This window comes from Tasmannia lanceolata, unplaced genomic scaffold (assembly GCF_043159265.1).
Source record: "Tasmannia lanceolata isolate RefF3 unplaced genomic scaffold, GAP_Taslan_0.1 ptg000037l, whole genome shotgun sequence".
NCBI lineage: Eukaryota > Viridiplantae > Streptophyta > Magnoliopsida > Canellales > Winteraceae > Tasmannia > Tasmannia lanceolata.
Window position 1 is genome coordinate 2,164,964 of NW_027518714.1, and position 22,499 is coordinate 2,187,462.

A 22,499-nucleotide genomic window follows, 5' to 3' on the forward strand; every position below is an offset into this window, starting at 1 on the left:
TCGCGTGCCGCATAGACGAAATTCCACGTGTTAATGTGAACAGTAAAATCCGAGCTGTCGAATCATTAAAAAGTAAAAACTGTGGGCCCGTTTTTATGGGTAGCTGAGAGTGGAAGCTCGCAAATCCCTCTCTATAAATAAGGATCTCCGAATGAGGGAGGAGAGGTAGAGGCCAGAGTTTTTGTCGGTTTGGAAAAGAGCGTTTTGTTTTTTCTTCTGAAAGAGGGTTTTATTTCGTTTTGATTTTGATTTCGATTTCGTGTTCTGTATCGATATCGGAAACGAAATCTCTTTTTTTTTTTTTTACGAATCCGATCTTTTCGTGTGATCTGAGGTGAAAAATAGGAGAGATGGTGGTGAATCCGTGCTGAAAGCTCGATCTGCTTCCTTGTTTAGGGTTCTAGATCTTTCATTTTTGCTGGTTTCTGCGCCTTTTCGGGCAGAAATCAGTGAAGAGCAGGAGAATCGGTGAAAATCGGTTCGGAAAAGCTTTATCTGGTCTTGGAACTGGTCCAGGATTCCTTTTTGGCTTGTCTCTGCAAATTTCTACGAGCCGGAAAGAGTTTTCTTGGGGTAATCGGATGGCTGCATTATTTCTGACGTTTGATTTTGTGTTTTGAAGGAGGAAGCGGTGGAAAAAGCTTTAGCTTTGCTGATCTTCTTAGAGATCTGTTTCAGCAGTTTTCGGATTCGGTTGATTTTCTGTTTTTGGAGGAAAAATTCTTTCATCTGAAACGTTTTTTTTTTCCAAAACGAAATCGGGTGAAATCAGTGGAGAATCGGAGATAAAGGCGTCTTTGAGGGAGATTGGTTAGGAACATCTAATATTTGTCCATTTTTCTCCCGGAAAGCGAGAGAAAATTGTTTTATTCTACAAAACTAGATAAGAGGTGGGGGAATATTTAAGGAGCGTTGACGGTTCTTTGTTATTTAGGAACTAGTTGTTTCATTGGAGGATTGAAGTTCTATCTCTCATCATATATCCGAAAAAGATTCCTTCCTTTTCCTTTCCTTTAAATAGAAACTTCGGTAATGGCTGCGCTTGCAGGCTCTTCGGCCCTTCAAATCCGAAATGATTCAGTTATTCTTCCTTCCCTTAATAATCAAAGAAGCGCAGTAGCTTTGAAGCACTGTGGAAACAGAGCCCCATTTCGCTCTGTTTCCAGGCGAACTGGCGAAGTAGCTTTGGAGAATAGGTTTTTCGGGACAAGCCTGCGTTTTTCTGGTTCAGGACGGCAGCACCTATGGCGGTCTGATGGGCCTGGACATTCTCCAAAGCTCAGAGTCGTTGTACCGTCTATGGCGCTCTCACAGGTGCCAGAGAAGCCACTGGGTCTGTACGATCCATCGTTTGATAAGGATTCTTGCGGAGTTGGCTTTGTTGCAGAGCTATCTGGTGAACCCAGCAGGCAAACTGTATGTTTAATTGCATTTTTCTTTTTTCTGTGTTTCTATTTTGAATTTATTTTGTTTACTTGCTTTTTGCTTCAGTTCTGAGTAATTAGTACATTCTCCTATAGATTGCTTTTTTATAGGTATGTAATTTTGTGTAAGCCACTGATTTGCAGGTTGGAGATGCTCTAGAGATGTTGTTGCGGATGTCCCACAGAGGTGCCTGTGGTTGTGAAACGAACACTGGTGATGGGGCTGGCATTCTCGTAGCGCTTCCTCACGATTTCTTCACTGAGGCATGATACCTTATTTTGGGATATGATCTTTTTGTTTTGGTGTTTTTTTATTTCTCTGTCTATTTATTTATTTTTGTGCTCCACATAACCTGTTGTTTGTTCAACATTTTGACTTCCCACAATTGTTTCGTTATTGGCTATTGTTTGTTGCATCTCTTCAGGCTGTGAAGGATGCCGGATTTGAGCTGCCACCACTAGGTGAGTATGCAGTAGGGATGTTCTTCTTGCCAACATCACAGGTTCGCCGTGAAGAAAGCAAAATAGTATTTACCAAGGTAAATTTCGCACCTTGCCCAGTTGCATCAGTAGTAAATATTTTTTAAGCACCTGTTTTTCTGATCGTAGCATGGTTTTAAATTTCGGCCGAACTACTGAAATTTCAGATTTCGGTTGGGACCGAAACCGAAATCACCCAACCCAAAATGTCGGGAAAATATGATTTTTTAAGTTTGTTTACCAAATTTCGGCGGACCGCACAATAATGAAATTTGCTTTGATTTTTTACTGAATTTCGGTATTTCAGCCGAAATTTTGGTTTCGGCTATGTTCAAAACCGAAATTTAAATGCATAGATCTGAGCTTCATCCTATCGTTCTTGTTGAAAATTGTCTCTCTGTTTTTTTTTTCTTATCAAAATCTCAAGTTATTTACATATAATAATTTAAAAAATTTAAAAATGGTTAAAGGAAATACGAAGGTAATTTTCACACACTGTCCATTTGCATCAGTAGTAAATATTTTTTTAAGCGCCTGTTTTTCTGATCTGAGGTTCTTGTTGAAAATTGTCTTTTCTTATTTCTCAAAATCTCAAGTTGTTTGCATATAATAATTTAAAAAAAAAAAAGAAGGCCAAATTTATCTACTAAAAATCTATATTTTATGTTGAGATTTATTTTTGTTACAGGTTCAATTTTCCTTTGTTTTCATTATGAAACTGATCCTGCTGTAGATTCATAGTTTCCAAGTGTTCCATTTCAATTTTTTTTTTCTTAACTTAATTATCAACAGATGATTGATGTTTTTTTCCTGGCTTGTTTATGGAAATGAGCTTATTAATTGATGTTTTTTGTCTGGCTTGTTTATGGGAATGAGCTTATTTAAAAAACTTTTATTGATGAGCTTATTTAGAAATCTTATATTAATGCACTTATTTAAAATGTTAAAAAAATGTTCTTATTTAAAAACTCTATACTATTGGGATTGAATCAATATGCCCTTTAATGCATGTTTTACTGATTAAATTGTTTCTAAGAATACCGATTCTAGTCCGTTCTAATTGATGATTAACTGCTAGCAGATGAATGGTAATGCTTTTGTTTCTAAGAACCCTAATTTATAATTTTATCTTTTTCAGACGTAAATTGTTCGTTTAATTGTTGTGTAATACAAGAGCACTGTAGCTTTGAAGAAATGCTCTCTCTAAGTTATCAATTCTACATGTAGGTTGCAGAGTCATTGGGGCATGTTGTACTTGGGTGGCGCTCTGTCCCAACTGATAATACAGGCTTGGGCAAGTCTGCTCTTCAAACAGAACCTGTTGTTGAACAATTGTTCCTTACTCCAAGTCCAAGGTCAAATGTTGATTTTGAGCAGCAGGTGCTTCTCTCTCTCTCTCTCTCTACACACACACACACACTGTAATTGATAGATTCCTTTACTAGAAAGAATTTTTAGATATTGTTCATCATATATCTTATTGTTCTTTGCAGATGTATATATTACGAAGGGTTGCAATGGTGGCTATTCGAGCTGCTCTAAACCTGCAACATGGTGGACCAAAGGACTTCTATATATGCTCTCTTTCTTCAAGGTGCAATTTTATTTTCTTCTTCTGGAATCTCCAAGTTTTTTTAAAGTACTGGTTCTTTAGTTCACTGCAGCTGGATAGCTTATGTTTTCCTCTGGTTTGGCAGGACTGTTGTTTACAAAGGTCAACTAAAACCTGATCAGATGAGGAACTACTATTATGCAGATCTTGGCCATGAAAGGTTTACGAGCTACATGGCCCTGGTAAATATATTCCCTGCTTCCAGTGCTTCTTTATCCATGAACTCCCCACTTTAACAGCGAGCAGCATGGGCAACTCACTGGGAACAGTGCAGATGTAAGGTTAAGCAACGAGTTTAAAGGCATTGAGATTTCAATGATTGCTTAAGTTCTTGTAATTACTATTTGAATTTGGGTCATGGATGCCTTGGGTAAGTTGGAAAAAAACCTTAATACGGAGTAAAACATGTTGCAGAATCTTGATGCAGTGTTCCCTATGGTCAATACTTGAGGATGAGACTGCCTATTTGAAGGTGGAAGGAAATTGTATTTAGTCAAAGGTAGCTTAGGGTTTTCACGATTCTTTGTATTGGCATTGCGGATACACAAAACTTGTAGTGTTTTTTAGGGTGTCCTCAACACTAATTCTTGTCTTTAATTCCTGATGACTTCTTGAATTCATGGATGACATAGATGGGAACCGTTGGCTGATGTTGTTAGCTTCTCTGAATCCTTGCAGGTCCATTCTCGGTTTTCAACCAATACTTTCCCTAGCTGGGACCGTGCTCAACCTATGCGAGTTTTGGGTCACAATGGGGAGATTAATACACTGAGAGGAAATGTAAATTGGTATGCTTGGCAGTATTTAAATGGTTTCACGGCTTATTGTCTTTATTTTCTTCTCAGAATGTTTGACCGATTGACATTGCTTTTGCTGGACTTCATTCAGGATGAAAGCGCGTGAGGGTCTTTTAAAGTGCAAGGAACTTAGCCTGTCAAAGAACGAGATGAAGAAACTTCTACCCATTGTTGATGTCAGCTCATCTGATTCGGGTATGGTTTTGTTAACTTAAGAGTGTATATGTGCGCATGATACAAGCATGCATAAATGTGTCATGTGTCCTCATGTCTCATTGTCTCTCTTGTATCTCATATATGTGTGTGCATGATACAAGCATGCATAAATCTGTCATGTGTGCTAGTGTTCTCAATGTCTCTCTATTATCTCATCTATGTATCATATACATACACACATATATTGTATGCTGGTACAATTTATGAGTGCTAATATGTATACACATATGTTTGTTTATGTATCCAGAGCTTAATTACTTCTAACTTGGAATTATCTGATTGTTTAGGAGCTTTTGATGGTGTTCTTGAGCTTTTGGTTCGAGCTGGAAGAAGTCTGCCTGAAGCTATCATGATGATGATTCCAGAAGCATGGCAAAATGATAAGAACATGGATCCTGATAGAAAGGCCTTGTATGAATACTTTTCAGCTCTATTGGAGCCGTGGGATGGGCCTGCTCTTATATCATGTAAAATTTTATATTGGGCTTGGATTCAAATATTTGAGTGGTCCTGCACGTAACACAATTGTTTTGAACTCATCTATTTTGTGATTACATGCAGTTACTGATGGTCGCTATCTTGGAGCAACATTGGACCGGAATGGACTACGTCCAGGTCGGTTTTACGTCACACATAGTGGGCGTGTTATCATGGCTAGTGAAGTTGGTGTTGTAGACATTCTACCTGAAGACGTGTGTCGAAAAGGAAGACTTAACCCTGGAATGATGCTGTTGGTAGACTTCGAGAATCACACTGTTGTCGATGACGAAGCATTGAAGAAGCAATATTCCCTAGCAAGGCCATACGGGCAGTGGCTCGAAAGACAGAAGATAGAACTCAAGGACATAGTCAGTTCTGTTTCTGAAACTGACAGAATCCCACCTGTCATATCTGGAACAATGCCTGTAAGTCCATCATGTTGTTTGACAGGTTTCTTCTTTTGTTATCTTCTGATTCTTGAATTCTGAGCATGGAAGCATGATCGCCGTGTCTTTCAGGTATTTACCCATGAAGATAACATGGAAAACATGGGGATTCATGGCTTATTAGCACCACTGAAGGCTTTTGGGTAAGTAGAGCTTTGACTCTTTCGTTCTTGCCATTTTTTGCTCATCTATGGAAATAAATATGTTTCCTTGTGCGCAGTTATACTGTGGAAGCCTTGGAGATGCTGTTGCTGCCTATGGCAAAAGATGGTACCGAGGCTCTTGGCTCAATGGGAAATGATGCTCCCTTGGCTGTGATGTCAAGCAGGGAGAAACTTACATTTGAGTATTTCAAGCAAATGTTTGCTCAGGTCACAAACCCACCGATTGATCCAATCCGGGAGAAAATAGTCACCTCCATGGAGTGCATGATCGGTCCAGAAGGTGACCTGACGGAAACAACGGAAGAGCAGTGTCATCGCCTCTCACTAAAAGGGCCTCTACTGTCAATTGAAGAAATGGAGGCCGTAAAAAAGATGAACTACAGAGGTTGGCGCAGCAAGGTTCTTGATATCACGTACTCCAAAGACCGTGGTCGGAAAGGTTTGGAGGAGACCTTGGATAGGATCTGTGCTGAGGCACATAATGCAATTTGCGAGGGTTATACAACACTGGTATTGTCTGACAGATGTAAGTTTTCCCTGCAACTTGAAAAGTGTTTGATAAATTATCTGTGGCACATGGAAATTTTGGTTTGAAATATAGCAGCTGTATTGGACTTCTTGACATGCCCTTCAAGATAAAACCGCAATTACCTTATTCGATGTTTTCTTGTATCATTTGCCTGTTATTTCTGTGCATTTTATGGTTCCATAATATCTGAATACATTTTAATAGTGGCTATTGGCTTACTGTTTTTATTTTCTGAAATAAGGTGACGTATTTGCTTACTGTTTTTTATTTTTTATTATTAGATATATCAAACCCTTAAATATGCTCCCTTCTGTTTCAATGTAGCATTTTCGTCAAAACGTGTCGCTGTGAGTTCCCTCTTGGCAGTTGGTGCTGTCCATCAACATTTAGTCTCAAAGCTTGAGCGCACTCGAATTGGGTTATTAGTAGAATCTGCCGAGCCACGTGAAGTGCACCATTTCTGTACTCTGGTTGGATTCGGTGCAGATGCTATATGCCCATATTTAGCCATAGAAGCCATTTGGCGACTGCAGATTGATGGAAAAATCCCCCCTAAAGCAAACAGTGAGTTCCATTCAAGGGATGATCTTGTGAAGAAGTACTTCAAAGCAAGCAACTATGGAATGATGAAAGTTCTTGCTAAGATGGGGATATCAACCTTGGCCTCTTACAAGGGTGCTCAGATTTTTGAAGCTCTAGGTCTTTCATCTGAGGTGATCCAGAGATGTTTCAATGGAACGCCCAGCAGAGTCGAAGGTGCAACATTTGAAATGCTTGCTGGTGATGCACTTCGTCTGCATGAGATGGCATTTCCAAGCAGGGCTTTACCTCCTGGGACTGCAGAGGCTGTAGCATTGCCTAATCCTGGGGATTATCACTGGAGAAAAGGGGGGGAAGTACATCTTAATGATCCCCTTGCCATTGCGAAGCTGCAAGAAGCAGCGAGAGCAAACAGTGTGGCTGCATATAAGGAATATTCTAAGCGGATACAGGAGCTGAACAAGACCTGCAATTTGCGGGGTATGTTGAAGTTTAAAGATGTTGAGGGGAAGGTTCCTTTGGATGAAGTAGAACCAGCCAGCGAGATTGTAAAGCGTTTCTGTACAGGTGCCATGAGTTACGGATCAATATCGTTAGAGGCACATACGACCTTGGCTCTTGCAATGAATAAAATTGGAGGGAAATCTAATACAGGTATGATATTCTTGTTCAAAAATATCATGGTGTGCTTATGTACTATTTATTCTTTCTGTTCCGTAAGAACGTTTTAAAATTTGAAAAAAATTCTAAATACCTAATTGCTGATTGTGTGCTCTCTAATGTAATTTGTTGTCAGCTTTTAATCAAAGTCGTGTTGTAACTTTTTCATTGACTGTGTTCCTTTAATCTGTTCTATTAAATCCACAACAACCGTTGCTAATGTTTTGTGTGTAAGCATCATGTAGTTGCCTTTTGACATTTATTTATTTGTTACAAAACTGTTCTTTAGGTGAGGGTGGCGAGAACCCATCTCGTATGGAGCCTCTTGCAGATGGTTCATTGAATCCAAAGAGAAGTGCAATTAAGCAGGTTGCGAGTGGGAGATTTGGAGTTTCTAGCTATTATCTTACAAATGCAGATGAACTCCAGATAAAGATGGCTCAGGTAACTCTTGGATATATTATTCATGTGTGTTTAAAATACCATCTTATGGTTCATGCTTTTGCTATGATGCATGCTTCCTATTTATCCCCTCCATTCCTATTGGAATAGAGGTTCGTCTTGTTTATGAATTTATGTTCATGGGCAGATGTTGCTGAGAATGCAAAGCACCTCAGTGTGTCTTTGCCTCTGTCTTTGCCTCTTTAACTGATACATATACACCTCTGGGATTTGGTGAGGTTATATATAAACTGGAATTTTGTTTTTCTTTATGAGTTGACTTTGTATCCTGATGATGTCATGTTCCTTGTGACACAGGGAGCCAAGCCAGGTGAAGGAGGTGAACTTCCAGGTCATAAGGTTATTGGTGATATTGCTGTCACTAGGAATTCCACTGCTGGTGTGGGACTCATCAGCCCCCCTCCCCATCATGATATTTATTCCATTGAAGACCTTGCCCAGCTAATTCATGATTTAAAGGTATGCACACCGCTTCCTTTTCAACCTCCCACCTAGGTAGGCATCTTTCTTTTTTGGAATGAAATTACCACTATATGAATCAGCATTTCTTTGATCCTTTTGCCTTTTCCCCTATTCGTGCATTCATTCCCATGTGCAGTTGATTGGCAGTATGGAACTTAACATTTTGCATTATGTGCCGAGTATTTTGACATATTAATTGGGCAGTCTAGTCTCTCTGATCATTTTTTTCCTCTTTAGAATTCTAATCCAGGGGCTCGAATCAGTGTTAAGCTGGTATCTGAGGCTGGTGTTGGAGTAATTGCCAGTGGCGTTGTAAAAGGCCATGCCGACCATGTCTTGATCGCTGGTCACGATGGAGGCACAGGAGCTTCCCGATGGACAGGCATCAAGAATGCAGGGCTCCCCTGGGAACTTGGTTTAGCTGAGACCCACCAAACTCTAGTCGCAAATGATCTCCGAGGACGTACCATTCTTCAGACCGATGGCCAATTAAAAACAGGAAGAGATGTTGCCATTGCAGCTCTCCTTGGTGCAGAAGAGTTTGGTTTCAGCACTGCACCTCTCATAACACTTGGATGCATCATGATGCGAAAATGCCATAAGAACACCTGCCCAGTTGGCATTGCTACTCAAGACCCTGTTCTCCGTGAGAAGTTCGCTGGAGAACCTGAACATGTCATCAACTTCTTCTTTATGCTAGCCGAAGAGGTGAGGGAAATAATGTCTCAGTTGGGATTTCGAACCATCAAGGAGATGGTTGGTCGTTCGGATATGTTAGAAACCGATAAAGAAGTAGTTAAGAACAATGAGAAACTTGAAAACATTGATTTGTCACTGCTACTCAGACCCTCAGCTGACATTCGACCAGAAGCCGCTCAGTATTGCATCCAGAAACAAGATCATGGTCTAGACATGGCTTTAGATCAAGAACTGATATCTTTATCTAAAGCTGCTCTAGAAAAGGCCCTTCCTGTGTACATTGAGATGCCAATTCGGAATATTAACCGTGCAGTAGGAACCATGCTCAGCCATGAAGTCACCAAGCGCTATCACATGAATGGGCTTGCTATGGATACCATCCATGTGAGGCTGACTGGAAGTGCTGGTCAGAGCCTCGGGGCATTCCTCTGCCCAGGAATCACGCTCGAGCTTGAAGGTGACAGCAATGACTATGTTGGAAAAGGATTATCTGGTGGTAAGATTGTTGTATATCCTCCAAGAAAAAGTCAGTTTGATCCAAAGGACAACATTGTGATTGGTAATGTTGCTCTCTATGGAGCAACTTGTGGGGAGGCATATTTTAATGGGATGGCAGCTGAGAGATTTTGTGTTCGTAACTCGGGTGCTAAAGCTGTTGTAGAAGGTGTTGGTGATCATGGTTGCGAGTACATGACAGGTGGTACTGTTGTGGTACTTGGAAAAACTGGGAGGAATTTTGCAGCTGGTATGAGTGGTGGAGTTGCATATGTTCTTGATGTGGATGAAAAGTTCCATTCTCGATGCAATCTTGAGCTAGTAGATCTTGATAAAGTTGAAGAGGAAGATGATATTGCAACATTGAGGATGATGATACAACAACATCAGCGGCACACCAAAAGTGAGTTGGCGAGAGATGTCCTCAGCAGTTTTGACAGTCTTCTTCCCAAGTTTGTGAAAGTGTTCCCCAGGGATTACAAGCGTGTTCTTGCAAACTTGAAGGCAGAGAAAGCTGCCAAAGAAGCTGAAGCACGGGAAGAGGCGGAGTTGATGAAGAAGGATGCTTTTGAAGAGCTTAAGAAATTGACGATGGCATCCTCAAACAACAAAGTGAATCAGGTAACTTATAACTTGGTTGAAATTTCTACTATATTTTTTGGCATTACTGTGTTGATTTGCTGTCATATAGTTTTCCACCCATCACAATGTAGTTTGTCTTGGTTCCCGTGACATTATCAGCAGAAATATTAGTGTTTTGTACTCTTTTAAGGAAACACAGTACATTCTTCTGAAAACTGCTTGAGAATTTTGACATATCTGAAATATCGAAGTGATAAGTATCTTTCAATTTCATTGTGTGTTTGGTTGTACAGTTCTGATTATGAATCTAACAGAACCTTTTTGGTGTACAGAAAGGTGGAGAGCCGGAGCCACTGAAGAGGCCAACCCGAGTTTCAGATGCTGTCAAGCATCGGGGTTTCCTCGCTTATGAGCGGGAGAGCATTTCATACAGGGATCCTACTGTTAGGATTACTGACTGGGAGGAGGTTGCAGAGGAATCAAAGCCACACCATCTGTTGAAGACCCAATCTGCTCGTTGCATGGATTGTGGAACTCCTTTCTGTCATCAGGTAACAGTTAGATATGGTTACATTCCTAGTGGTTTAAGCCCAGATAGTTGGGACTCAAGTACCTATTCTTATTTCATTGTATTATTAACATTGAGATTTGTCTATTCTGTTATTTTTAAGCTGATCTTTGTTGTCTTCAGGAGAATTCTGGGTGCCCTCTTGGGAACAAGATCCCAGAATTCAATGAGTTGGTCTACCAAAATAGGTGGCGTGAAGCATTGGACCGCCTTCTAGAGACCAACAACTTCCCTGAATTTACCGGGCGAGTATGTCCGGCTCCTTGTGAAGGCTCTTGTGTTCTTGGGATAATTGAGAACCCTGTATCTATTAAAAGCATAGAGTGCTCCATCATAGACAAGGCCTTTGAGGAAGGGTGGATGGTGCCTCGACCTCCCCTCAAGAGGACTGGGTATGTTCATTAAGCCTTCAAACTTCTAGTCTACTTTTCTCATATCCTCCTAATATGGGTCTTTTCACGTAGGCCCTTTTTAGATTGCAGGATAAACATTTCTAATGGAAATTTTTTGTATAGGAAACTTTTTTTTTTGTCTCCACAGTTTAGAGAGAACTGATATAGATATGGCTTTACTTAGAGGGATATCATTATAAATTGAAGGTCTCTCTAAATGAAACTTGAACTACTGTCGTTCAAGTTGCTTTTTTGTTTCTTCATTTTTGATCAAGATATTGAAAAATAAGAATTTTGGAAAAAAATTCTTTTTCAAAAATTTCCAAAAATTTCCTGTAATCTTAACAGGGCCTTATGAGATATCTAGGGATTTATTTACGCCACGGGGATCTCTGGCTTTCACCATCTAATGATATAGCTTTTTCAGTAGTGCATCTGGCTTTTGATTTTTGTTTTATTTGTCCAAATTATTTATGGGTAAAGGATTTTTTTCCGATCGGTTATGGGTCTAAGGGATATTATATGTGAATGCAGGAAGAAGGTTGCTATTGTAGGCAGCGGGCCAGCTGGCTTGGCTGCTGCTGATCAGTTGAATAGAATGGGTCATTTGGTCACAGTGTTTGAGCGTTCTGACCGTATTGGAGGCCTGATGATGTATGGAGTTCCCAACATGAAGGCTGACAAAGTTGATGTTGTCCAACGGCGTGTCAATCTTATGGCAGAGGAAGGCATCAATTTTGTGGTGAATGCAAATGTTGGGGCGGATCCTTTGTACTCTGTCGAACGCCTTCGTTTTGAGAACGATGCAATTATCTTGGCTTGTGGAGCTACAAAACCAAGGTAATGGGAAAAAAAACCAAGATTCTAATTTAAATATCAATATATTGGTGTCCCTTTCCTGACACTTGCACTTTCTAGAACGTGTTATTGACATTGTTAAATGAACTGAGACTTGACTCTGTAATTGCCTTCCTATTTCCGAGTTTTAATTGGCTCAGTCAATTTAGATAAGAAGGAACAGGCAAAGTTGATCATCGGTTGGCCAATATGTTATTAAGTTTGATCTTGGATTTGATACTCAGAGCATGGCCAAATTGAATCAATTCTGCCGAGTTCCAAGTCATTTGTTGTGTATTATAACGATACAGTATAGGTTCTAAGAAAAGGTAAAAAACAATTACAAGCTCATCATTATTTTCATGGCAAAAAATAGTCAGATCTTACAATTTAGGACTGTACAGGGATCTTCCTGTTCCTGGGAGGGAGCTCTCAGGAGTACATTTTGCAATGGAATTCCTTCATGCAAACACCAAAAGTTTGCTAGACAGTGATCTTAAGGACGGGAAATACATATCCGCCAAGGAGAAGAAGGTGGTGGTCATAGGAGGCGGCGACACAGGGACTGATTGCATAGGGACATCTATCCGTCATGAATGCTCCAACATCATAAATCTAGAGCTTCTTCCCGAGCCACCTCGAACCAGAGCTCCGGGCAATCCATGGCCACAGGTTCAATCTTTACTTTCCAAAAAATTGTCAAAGTAGCCGTGCTAATTCATATTCTTACTATTTCTTTCAAATGCCCATTTTTTTTTTTTTTTTGAGGAACACTTGTTCATTCTCCAAGAATGGCACATGATGTTAGTTATTTATTTTTAATTTTGAAGTGGCCTCGTGTATTCCGTATGGACTATGGTCACCAAGAAGCGGCTATCAAGTTTGGAAGGGACCCTAGATCTTACGAAGTTTTGACCAAGAGGTTTGTAGGGGATGAAAATGGAGTGGTTAAAGGACTTGAGATAGTTCGTGTGCGCTGGGCCAAGGACGCTAGTGGGAAGTTTCAGTTTGAGGAAGTCGAGGGTTCGGCGGAGATAATTGAGGCCGATCTGGTACTCTTGGCAATGGGGTTTCTTGGTCCTGAGTCGGTGAGTTCTCTTACTTCTCTAAAGTATAAATCTTTGAGTTGCACCCTCACCACCACTCTAATTGAGACATTGGATCATCCTCTTTTCTTCTTCTTTTTTTTTCTTTTGAAAATTAATTGGCCTCTTGACTAAGGCCCATTTCATTTTGGATTTTGAGAATTGATTTTAAGTCCAAAACTGATTATTAAGACTCAAAATTGTGTTTAATTTTCAGTCGAAAAACCAATCTTGAATTCAAAATTTCTCAAAAATCCCGAGGCCCTGTTTGTTTTTTATTTTGAGAACCGATTGTGTCTAAAACTGATTATTGTACTGAAATTTATCTTTGATTTTGAGTCCAATAATTAGTTTTGGACTCCAAATTGCTTCTCAAAATCCAAAACTAATGGAGCCCAAACAAACAGGGCATAAAATGATTTATACTTGCTCTCTGACTTCTTTGTGGAAAACATTTGTCATTATTATCGGTGTATGTGATAAATGAACTTTGATTAATACACAGATAGAATTGTTTATAGAGAATGATATCTGCAGTCCCTCATCTTGATTAATGGCACACCCCAAACACTTTTGTGATGGGCTTTTGGTAGCTTTTCCGGAGTTGTAACAGTCTTTTACAGCTAGTCTGCAAAGTGTAAAATGAATAGTAGTGCCGTTGCCAAATTTTTTGAGTGAAGAAATAATCTTTTTAAACAACCAATTGCTCCAAAAGCTTAAGCTGTTAAGAGTTGGTGTTATTTAATTACTTAATAGTTTTATACTTCAATAGTCCCCCTCACATGTGGCTTCTCGGACCTGCCGTGAGGCAATAGCTCTCGTGCCATGTGAAACAACCAATTACTCCATAAGCTTAAGCTGTTGAGAGTTGGTGTTATTTAATATTTTATACTTGAACAAATTTCCCATTGTTCATATTCCATTCCAGAATCTTCGTTATCTAATGATGTTATCAAAACTTTTGCTGAATTCTACAGAATATCGCGGACCGGCTGGGTTTGGAACGGGACAACCGGTCAAATTTCAAAGCAGAGTACGGCCGCTTCTCGACCAATGTGGACGGGATCTTTGCTGCCGGAGACTGCCGCCGTGGCCAGTCCCTGGTTGTATGGGCCATTTCCGAGGGTCGCCAAGCGGCTTCTCAGGTAGACAAGTATCTGATGGAGGAGGACCACCTCAACATTCTCTCCACTTCTCAGGTGGATTTTGTCAAGAAGCAGGACAGCAAACACACTGTTATGACATAGGGGAATTAAAGAAACGGGAGTGATTTTTCAAAACAGGAAACGAAAGAAAGAAACTCATTGATTTATAGGGTTAGTCCTGGTTCTAACCAGATCCTTGTGCAGACGAGTGGGACCAGGTGATGAAAAATTACAGGGTATTTTTGTATACTTATATTTATTTATTTCTCTTCACAGATGGTTGTGTGAGAAGTTGTTCAATGTTTGTAGTGTTAGGTTTTATTGGGGGTTTTGTTCTTCTTTGTCTATATATTTATCTTCTTTAGGGGTTCGTAGAAAGAAGATGTTCTGGCAGTGGTTGTGGAATAATGTACAGTTTTGTTTTGCCTGAAATGATATGGTTATTTGTGTTGGATGTTTTTTTATGCCCCCCCCCCCCCCCCCCCCTCTTCTTTAAGATTTTCAAGTTGCAGGCCAATTGTAAGATATGGCTGTTTGTGTTGGGTTGAAGTGTTTGTGGAATAATGTACAGATTCATTCTGCATGAAATGATGTGGCTATTCGTGTTGGATGTTTTTTTATTCCTCCCTTTTCTTTAAGATTTTCAAGGTTCAGGCCGATTGTAAGATATGGGCCGGAGAGGGAAAGAGTCGAGGGTGGGAGTTAGGGTAGCTTTTTTTCATGAATAATAACCTTCCAATTCGTTAATATCTCTCGTAAGTCCTAAGCTGTAACTCGGTGCATCCTTCTCATTGCTCTTCTACGCTATGATGTTGGATTTAATGTCAAACCTCATTCTTCCCAAACTACACTTTTGATCTTTGAATATTGGAGTATTTTTTTCTCATTTCCATAGCTGAAATGAGAAAGAGCAATGGAATGGGAGTTGATCCAATGACTATTCGTTGTTGGAACAGAAAATTAAACAGCCCAAGTAGCCATCTGAACATTCCTCCTTTTCAACTGTTCGCAACTGTTGATCCTCTTCCTGGCTACCGTCCAAGCGAAAGCCACCACATTAGGTGAGGCCGCTGCTTTCTAAATCTTTGTGCATCGAAAGACTTCCCGGTGCCAACATGTAGAAAAAGGAATAGAGTGAGAAAGTAGTGGGTGGATTCGGAATCCAAACCTTCCGGCTCTCCTAATTGTGTGAGCAATAGCAAGAATTAAGATGGGATATGAACGAGGAGAGGCTAAGAATATGTGTATTTTAGGTTTCCCCACTTAATTGGATGATCCTACCACTTTGATGCATCAATCGTTGTCTAGGCTTCAGCAAAGGTAAACAGTTGATTTTTTTGATCATCTTACACATGCTGTTTCTTCAGGATGGGACCAAGAGTCCAAGACCTGAAAAATATAACACGTTCCTCTACAAGATCGACGGTCTTGATTCACATTCATATCTTCTTGTGGGACCCAAAATTTGTCTTTTATCTCAAAGGGACAAGCCCAACCTTTTACATATGGAATTGATATATTCGCTCCCATTTCTTCCCCAGGCCACCCTCCTTTAATGTTTGTACACTGGAAGGAGGTAGCCCGGGGAAGAACAGGGGGTGAATATATCATATCCCTTTACATAACGCCAGCTTCGTGTATATTGTTCTTGCGGTGATATAATGTCAATGGGCCAGACTTAATCACTGGATTGGATAAGGAAGTGATATATTCGCCCCATTTTCTTCCTCGGGCCACCTCCTATAGTGTATGGCTGTGTGTATGACTACACTAGAGAGGGGTAGCCCGGGGAAGGAAAAAGGGCGAATTATATGTAAATTGGATCCAATTACCTCTCAAGTGAGGCCCACCGGATGATTCGGTTCATGTCCTGATGTTATTTGCCTTTCGGGCCTATTTAAATGGCTGTCACGACACGTGGGAAATATCACTATCTCTCTAAAGAAGACTTAAATACCCTTACTTTTAACTATAATTCCTTCAAAAAAAGAATCTGAATACCTTTGTTAAATTTTCTCAACAAAATACCCTTGGTAAATTAACTAATTTCTTTTTTACCCTTCTGTCCTCCCGCGTCTATAAATAAGGCATCGTCTATTTGAATTTTCATCAGATTCAACCGAACTGAAGAAAAATCGCTCGAGTAAGGAGAAGAAAAAATGGAGAGGGCCAGGAAACCTAGGAAAAGGGACAATTCCATCTCCATTTGCTGCTGTTCTTCTCCTCAGTCCTCCTTCCTCTATCCACACACAAATCTCACCTGGTAATCTCTCTCAGCCTCATGCAATAATGCCGTTCAATTTTATTCCAGATTCATAGGAATTTTCTGACGATTAGATTTCGAGAATTTTATAAGCAAATTAGGTTGAATTTCTGCAGAGATAATTCAGATTGATATTTACAATCTGTAGATCTGAAATTACATTTTGTTTTGTTTTTCTCTTAATTTGACATAAAATTCCATGTAAATATTAGATTCGGAAAGGATCAGAGCAAATAAGCTTTCATTCGATTGATTTCTGTTCTAGTATGAACTGCTACTGGTAGATCGATCTCTGATCTCAAACCGGAAAAATCAGAGCTGATTTTTTAATCTACTAAGATTTTCGAATTAAAGTTAGCTTAAGGTTTTAAATTGACAAAAAACAGAGCAAATAAGCTTTCAATTGTAGATCGATGTCCGAACTCATTTCAAAGCTTTCATTTGATTGATTTCGGTTCTAGTATGAACTGCTACTGGTAGGTCGATCTCCGATCTCAAAATCGGAAAATCAGAGCTGAGTTTTTAATCTACTAAGTTTTTCGAACTAAAGTTAGCTTAAGGTTTTAAATTGACAAACAAATTCTATCAGATCTTCGGACTGGAAAAGTAATGCAGTAAAGAAGAAGATATTAGTCATTTGATCTCCGATTCCAGCACTAGCTACTAATCAAAGATTTATCTCAGGATCAGCTAATGCGAGCTGAATATTTTTAGTTTACTGTTTTCTTTCTGCAACTAGGTTAGTAGATGAGCTTTGGTAGTTGAATTCGATTGATTTTCTGTTTGAAGACATGATTCCGTTAGTAATACAAAACTGTTGAAGAATCTTAGATTTATCGAATATCTCAGTAAGGATCTCGTTTTCCGGCGACTGATTGTAGGCGATTTGAGATTTCCAGTACAAATCCATTTTCGATCTCAGTATGTTTCGGTAAATTCATTTGCGATCTCAATATATATTTTTTCCTGATAATCAGAAATGTGTTTAAATGCAATCGGAAAGCTTCATTATGCAATACACTCTGTAGTTTCAATGAAATCTTAGTGTCTTTTTTTTCCGCTTCCGATCTCATTCCACCTTTTATTGTTTCGGTTTTGAGATCTGAGGTTTCGTCAATCTTCGCTACGTTTCTGTCTCTCTCGTGAACTCTTCGACCTATTTCTTTTTTTTTGAAATGGACGTCGACCTATTTCTTTTTTTTGAAATGGACGTCGACCTATTTCTTGAGTCAAAACTTATGAACAAATCCGTATTTTCCCGGGAGGACTGAATTTTTTTGGATACTGATATTAGCACTACAATGATTTGGTAAGAAGACGAACTCAGCTTGCCTTTTCTTTTTTAATCGGCTGCTTAAAGATTTTTGGGAATTGTAACTCTTTGACAGCTGTTAAATTATAAAAGACAAGATGATTTTGTCTTATTATCAAAACATGGGATTGCTAACGCTACAATGATGCCTTAGCGGTAGAGTTTCTTTCTTGCAAGTAAAATTAGATTACTTAAGTACCCCTGCAGTTTTTGAGATAAGAAATACTGCGATGATGCCTTTTGGGCGATGATATTTCCCCCCACCCCCCGCATTACGCATGCGCCCCCTGGGGGTGAAAATATCATCTCCGCTTATTTTCTAGTAGAAAATCAACCGCATGATTTTTTGTTTTGGATTCTCATGTCCATGCGCTGTTCACGGAAAGTGGCATTTTTGTTTTAATTAGCACAGTTGTAGAAAAAGTTCTGTAGAGGTTCGTGGACTAAAACTTAAATGCTGAGAGGGCCTGCCATTGGTTGCATATCAGTACATCACCAGAGAGCAATTGATTTTTACATGTTATAAATGCAGTTTGGTTACTTGCAAGTTGCAACCAATAGGGGCACCCTTTCATCAGATTTCTGCAAGTGCGCCCTTGAGTTTAGTATTCCTCAAGTATAAAATAGGGCTGCCATTAAAAAAAGTTTGAAATATGGATATTAATACCATTTTTATCGAGAAAAATAGTGGTATTCTTGTCATGGAAAACAGTTATTTTTATGGTGTATGTAATTTGCTCTGTGTTTTTGTCGTTGAGAAATGATATATTCGGACTTTTTTATACTTGGGAGACCCCCCTCTAGTTTAAAGAGGAGTCATAAATAGACGAACGCATACATGCCCTCTTATTACTTACAACAATGCCATCATTGTGGTGAGAAATCACTGGCATGTATGTAATTTGCTCTTCGTAAGCGTGTTTTTATATTGTTGTTAGGACAGCTCCCTCCTCTCTTTCTAATTGATTTCTCTGCTGCTTATGTGATTATAATTAAAAAAGGTTCGAAGAGGATGTTTGGACTGAGATTGCAAAGTTCTTAGACGGGAGATCGCTAGTAAATCTTGCATCGGCGAATCGATGGTTTCATCAGCTGATAATGGAAGAGAGCATCTGGAAATTCGCGTGTTTGCGTGATCTTCAGGTGCCCCCACCCAATAACGTTGCCTTCAGCTGGATCAAGCTCTATGCTTCTGCTTTTGGTATTTCAATTTCACACCCTCACCCTTTTCTCTTCTTTCCAGCAATTCAAAAAACATTTTGTTTGAAGAAAGGAAAATAAAAAATCAAGTTTCTAGTATCACAATGTTAACAAGGCCAACCACTACTGAAATTTAGTTAAATGAATACTTTGGTACCACAATGCTTTTGGTATTTCTAGTATCACAATGCTTTTGGTATTTCTTTTTTATCGTGCAGATGGAAGTCATTCTTATAGCTTTCGTCAGTCCGAGAAGCACATTGGTGAGTTTCTTCTTTCCTGACTCTTCAGTCTTCTAGCCAAAAATATTCAAGGGTAGTTTTCTCATTTCGAAATACATTTGAAAATTTTGATCTCGACCGTCTGTCAAGCCCCAGTGCAGAAGGGTAACATGGTCAAAATAGCACTATGAGGCAATCCTAGCTATCCTTCAGGTTTTCATGGGTCACATGGTGAAGTTGCACTAATTGGGTAATGCTGGCCGTCCAATCAATGAACTTTTGCCTATTAAATGCGAACTGTTGGGCAATTGGCACATACCCTCTATTATTTATAACCATGGTTTTAAATTTCGGTGTTGGCCGAAATTTCGGTTTCGGCCAAAATCCCAAAATTCGGCCGAAATCTGGTAATAATAAAAAAATATTATTTAACTATTTACCAAAATTGGTAAATATTTCTATATTTAAAAAAAAAACAATTTCTCGAAATTTCGGCCGGTATGCCTAAATTTCGAATTTCGCAAAATTCCGGTTTCGGTCTCAACCGAAATTTAAAACCCTGTTTATAACTAGGCATATTTAGGCTATAATTCACATGATAAGGATTATGCAGTAAGTCCAATTTACTCGAGCTGACAAGGTTGGGAAACTAATATCAAGGTTCTGTATAGTAAAAATAGAAAGTGAAACAACGTTGAAAAATTAAGAAACCTAATGATTAAGACTAAAATGCCATACGCCAAGAGGCAGGGAAATTTTTACGGTAGATTAATTCAAAATCCTTCCTTCAAATATCTGGTTTTTATTTCTTGCTTTTGTGGGTTAGATTGGATGAGAATCGGTGCCTTTTTCTTTGACTCGCCTCACGCACTTGTGACGGAAATGCTATCTTTGCCTGTGAAAGTGCCCGAAGAAGAATCTTTACAGGAAATGGTGCAGAAAACCGGGGCTTGCGTCTTGAGAAACATAAAAACAGGGATATGGATCGCGGGTATGTTATCCCCTCTACTGCATTACGCAAAACCCACTTGTTTCTTGAGATTTCTTTTACACAAGCCTCTCTCAAGGGTTGTAGTTCCTTACGATTTTCAAATATTAGTTTATCACACTCCACAAACTAACTAAATGTTTGGGTGAATATAATGTTTCAGATCTACAGCTTGTTCAATGCCCCGTCTGCAACCTGAATACGTGTGAAGGTAAAAGAAAATTTGCCACATTACATAAAGGGCGATGATAAGTTCGCACCACTTGTAGGATAATTCACACCCCTGTAAGGGAGGATATGAGGCAGACTTTAATGCTTTTTAAAAGTATAAAGGGATGCGAATTATCCTACAGAGGGTGCGAATTTATCATTATATTAACTGATTAAAGCCTGACCACTTTCATCAGTGCCTCCTTTGAGATAATGAACTGATGAAATTGAACACATGGATTGCGCAGAAATCACGAGCATCAATTTAGCTGTCCTACATAAATTCTGAGATTTCACTAATTCTTGGATACAATTACAAGAGTATCATTGCGTGCTTATATAGAGCACTTACATGATAAATATGGAATGAAATCAAGATAATTATGGAGGGAAACAATCCTAATCAAATCTACTTTCCTAGTCTATAGAATGAAATCAGATCAAATCTACTTTCCTAATCTCTAGGTTACCTCTACTAATCTACTTGCCTAATCCACCACCACAATGATCCGACGGTGATATTTCAACCTAATCCAACGGTGAAATCTCACATATTCTAACAGACAGATACCGAAGCAGGAAACTTCAATAAAATTCCGGATGCATGCTCTGACCTTCCAATTGTGCTTACATTTAATCATCTATAAGGAGGTTGTGTTTTCATTCAGGTACGATGCAGACGCTGGATGTGAGACATCTAGAGCTGTTCCTCCAGGAAGGATACAAGAACGGGGCTTGGGATTACAAGGACGTAGCATCTCACCGAATTGAAAAGCACTGCAATGGAGCATCTGGGGGCATTTTCGACATTAAGCACCTAAAAAGCTCTTGCACCTCTGGTAAACTCTCTCCTTTTCATAAATTTTCACATGATAATCATAAACGGGAGATTTTATATGGTGCGGTGTTTGCGCGTGAAGGCCCACTTCAAAGGATGATCCAAACCATTCATTTGTTGGGGGCACAACGTAAAATAGGCTGTACCCCGTAAATCATTGTCGAGGGAATACCACAGTTTAGAAATCTCTAGAGATAAGGATCATCCTATGGAGATGATTTACTGGTACAGCCTATTTATATTGTGGCCCAATAAATGCACGGCTTGGATCATCCTTTGAAGTGGGCCCACTATTCTTCCCGAAGAATACCGGAAAATGGATTTGCCACTGTCTTGCCCTGCTGTAAAATTACAAATTTCCACCATGGAAGAAGTTTAATTTCTTTGAAAAAAATCTTCTCTTGACAGAGATTTTGGATCCAAAGTCATGGACGGGGAAACCTAGTGATTGGCAACCCAAGGCACGGAGAGCTCTACATGCAGTCGCAATCAACACGAATCTACAACAAAACGATGGTAAAAAACAACACTTCTCAAATCTTCGATCGGGGTTTCTGTAATCAAACAAACAAGGACTGTTATCTGGCTTTTTAATGCTTCTTCCTCCATGGCCAATGGCAGGTCTTCAAGTAAGATACCAAGCAATGAGAGAAGGGCCAGATTTGGATGGAGAGGATGGAGAAATAGTTTCTATCAGGGTCTCTCAGCAACTCATTTAGTTTTCCAAATCAGACTTCTTTTCCTTGCAAATAAATGGTCTATGGATCATTAAAAGGGATCTCTCCTCTTCCAAATAAATCGACCCTGACATTTGTTTCCCGTTACAACACTTGTATCATTTCCCATCTATTTCTTAAAACAGGTGAAAATTCCCTGATTCCATTCATGCAGAATCAAGGGGAAAAGGCAGGTAGTACTTGGAAACTGCAGTATTTCCTGCTCTCATTGGTGAGACCAAATGGATTCCACCACCTAGTGGATATCACACTACACTTTCTCATGTCTCAACAAGAAAGAATGCTTCGAAGGTAGGCTCGGAAAGAAAATACTATAGTTTAAAAGAAGAAAATACGAAAGATTCTACATAAGGCGCAGAAAATAACGATCCAAAAACTTAGATGGACAATGTTAGTGGTAGAGGGCTGCCTGTGCCCAATCGCTGAATCACTTGTCCAAGTTGATCATCTATTTATCAACCACCAAGGCCCGTTTGTTTTGGATTGTGAGTACTGATTGTGAGTTCAAAACTGATTATTGGATCCAAAATTAAAGAAAAAATTGAGCCCAATAATCAGTTTTGAACTCACAATCAGTTCTCAAAATCCAAAACAAACCGGGCCCAAACTTTGGCGAAGTGTGTCCAATATTTCCAAGTCAAACACAGTAGTTTAA

The 22,499-nt window shown here is 39.4% G+C and overlaps 2 protein-coding genes across 3 annotated transcripts; both read left to right on the forward strand.

The window, feature by feature from the left end:
* Nucleotides 1–233: 233 nt before the first annotated feature.
* LOC143860248 (glutamate synthase [NADH], amyloplastic) lies at nucleotides 234–14,529 on the forward strand. Of its 2 annotated transcripts, XM_077370813.1 has the most exons (22): nucleotides 234–1,416; nucleotides 1,569–1,688; nucleotides 1,850–1,963; nucleotides 3,132–3,284; nucleotides 3,398–3,498; nucleotides 3,602–3,698; nucleotides 4,195–4,304; nucleotides 4,405–4,508; nucleotides 4,817–4,996; nucleotides 5,091–5,434; nucleotides 5,528–5,598; nucleotides 5,676–6,145; nucleotides 6,473–7,342; nucleotides 7,638–7,792; nucleotides 8,108–8,269; nucleotides 8,510–10,087; nucleotides 10,381–10,599; nucleotides 10,740–11,008; nucleotides 11,543–11,848; nucleotides 12,250–12,517; nucleotides 12,676–12,933; nucleotides 13,908–14,529. In XM_077370813.1, the coding sequence occupies exons 1-22, from the start codon at nucleotides 1,033–1,035 to the stop codon at nucleotides 14,175–14,177; spliced, it is 6,603 nt and encodes a 2,200-aa protein (XP_077226928.1). In that variant the 5' UTR covers nucleotides 234–1,032; the 3' UTR covers nucleotides 14,178–14,529. The 2 variants fall into 2 exon arrangements, with proteins under 2 accessions (XP_077226928.1, XP_077226929.1); XM_077370814.1 differs by lacking the exons at nucleotides 234–1,416; nucleotides 1,569–1,688; nucleotides 1,850–1,963; ... (1 more) ...; nucleotides 3,398–3,498; nucleotides 3,602–3,698 and adding an exon at nucleotides 3,977–4,015.
* Nucleotides 14,530–16,199: 1,670 nt separating this feature from the next.
* LOC143862564 (putative F-box protein At3g61730) lies at nucleotides 16,200–22,002 on the forward strand. The gene is made up of 8 exons (XM_077373633.1): nucleotides 16,200–16,338; nucleotides 18,652–18,851; nucleotides 19,069–19,113; nucleotides 19,898–20,062; nucleotides 20,223–20,270; nucleotides 20,938–21,108; nucleotides 21,516–21,623; nucleotides 21,729–22,002. Exons 1-8 carry the CDS (start codon nucleotides 16,235–16,237, stop codon nucleotides 21,824–21,826), a joined length of 939 nt encoding a protein of 312 aa, XP_077229748.1. The 5' UTR covers nucleotides 16,200–16,234; the 3' UTR covers nucleotides 21,827–22,002.
* Nucleotides 22,003–22,499: the final 497 nt, after the last annotated feature.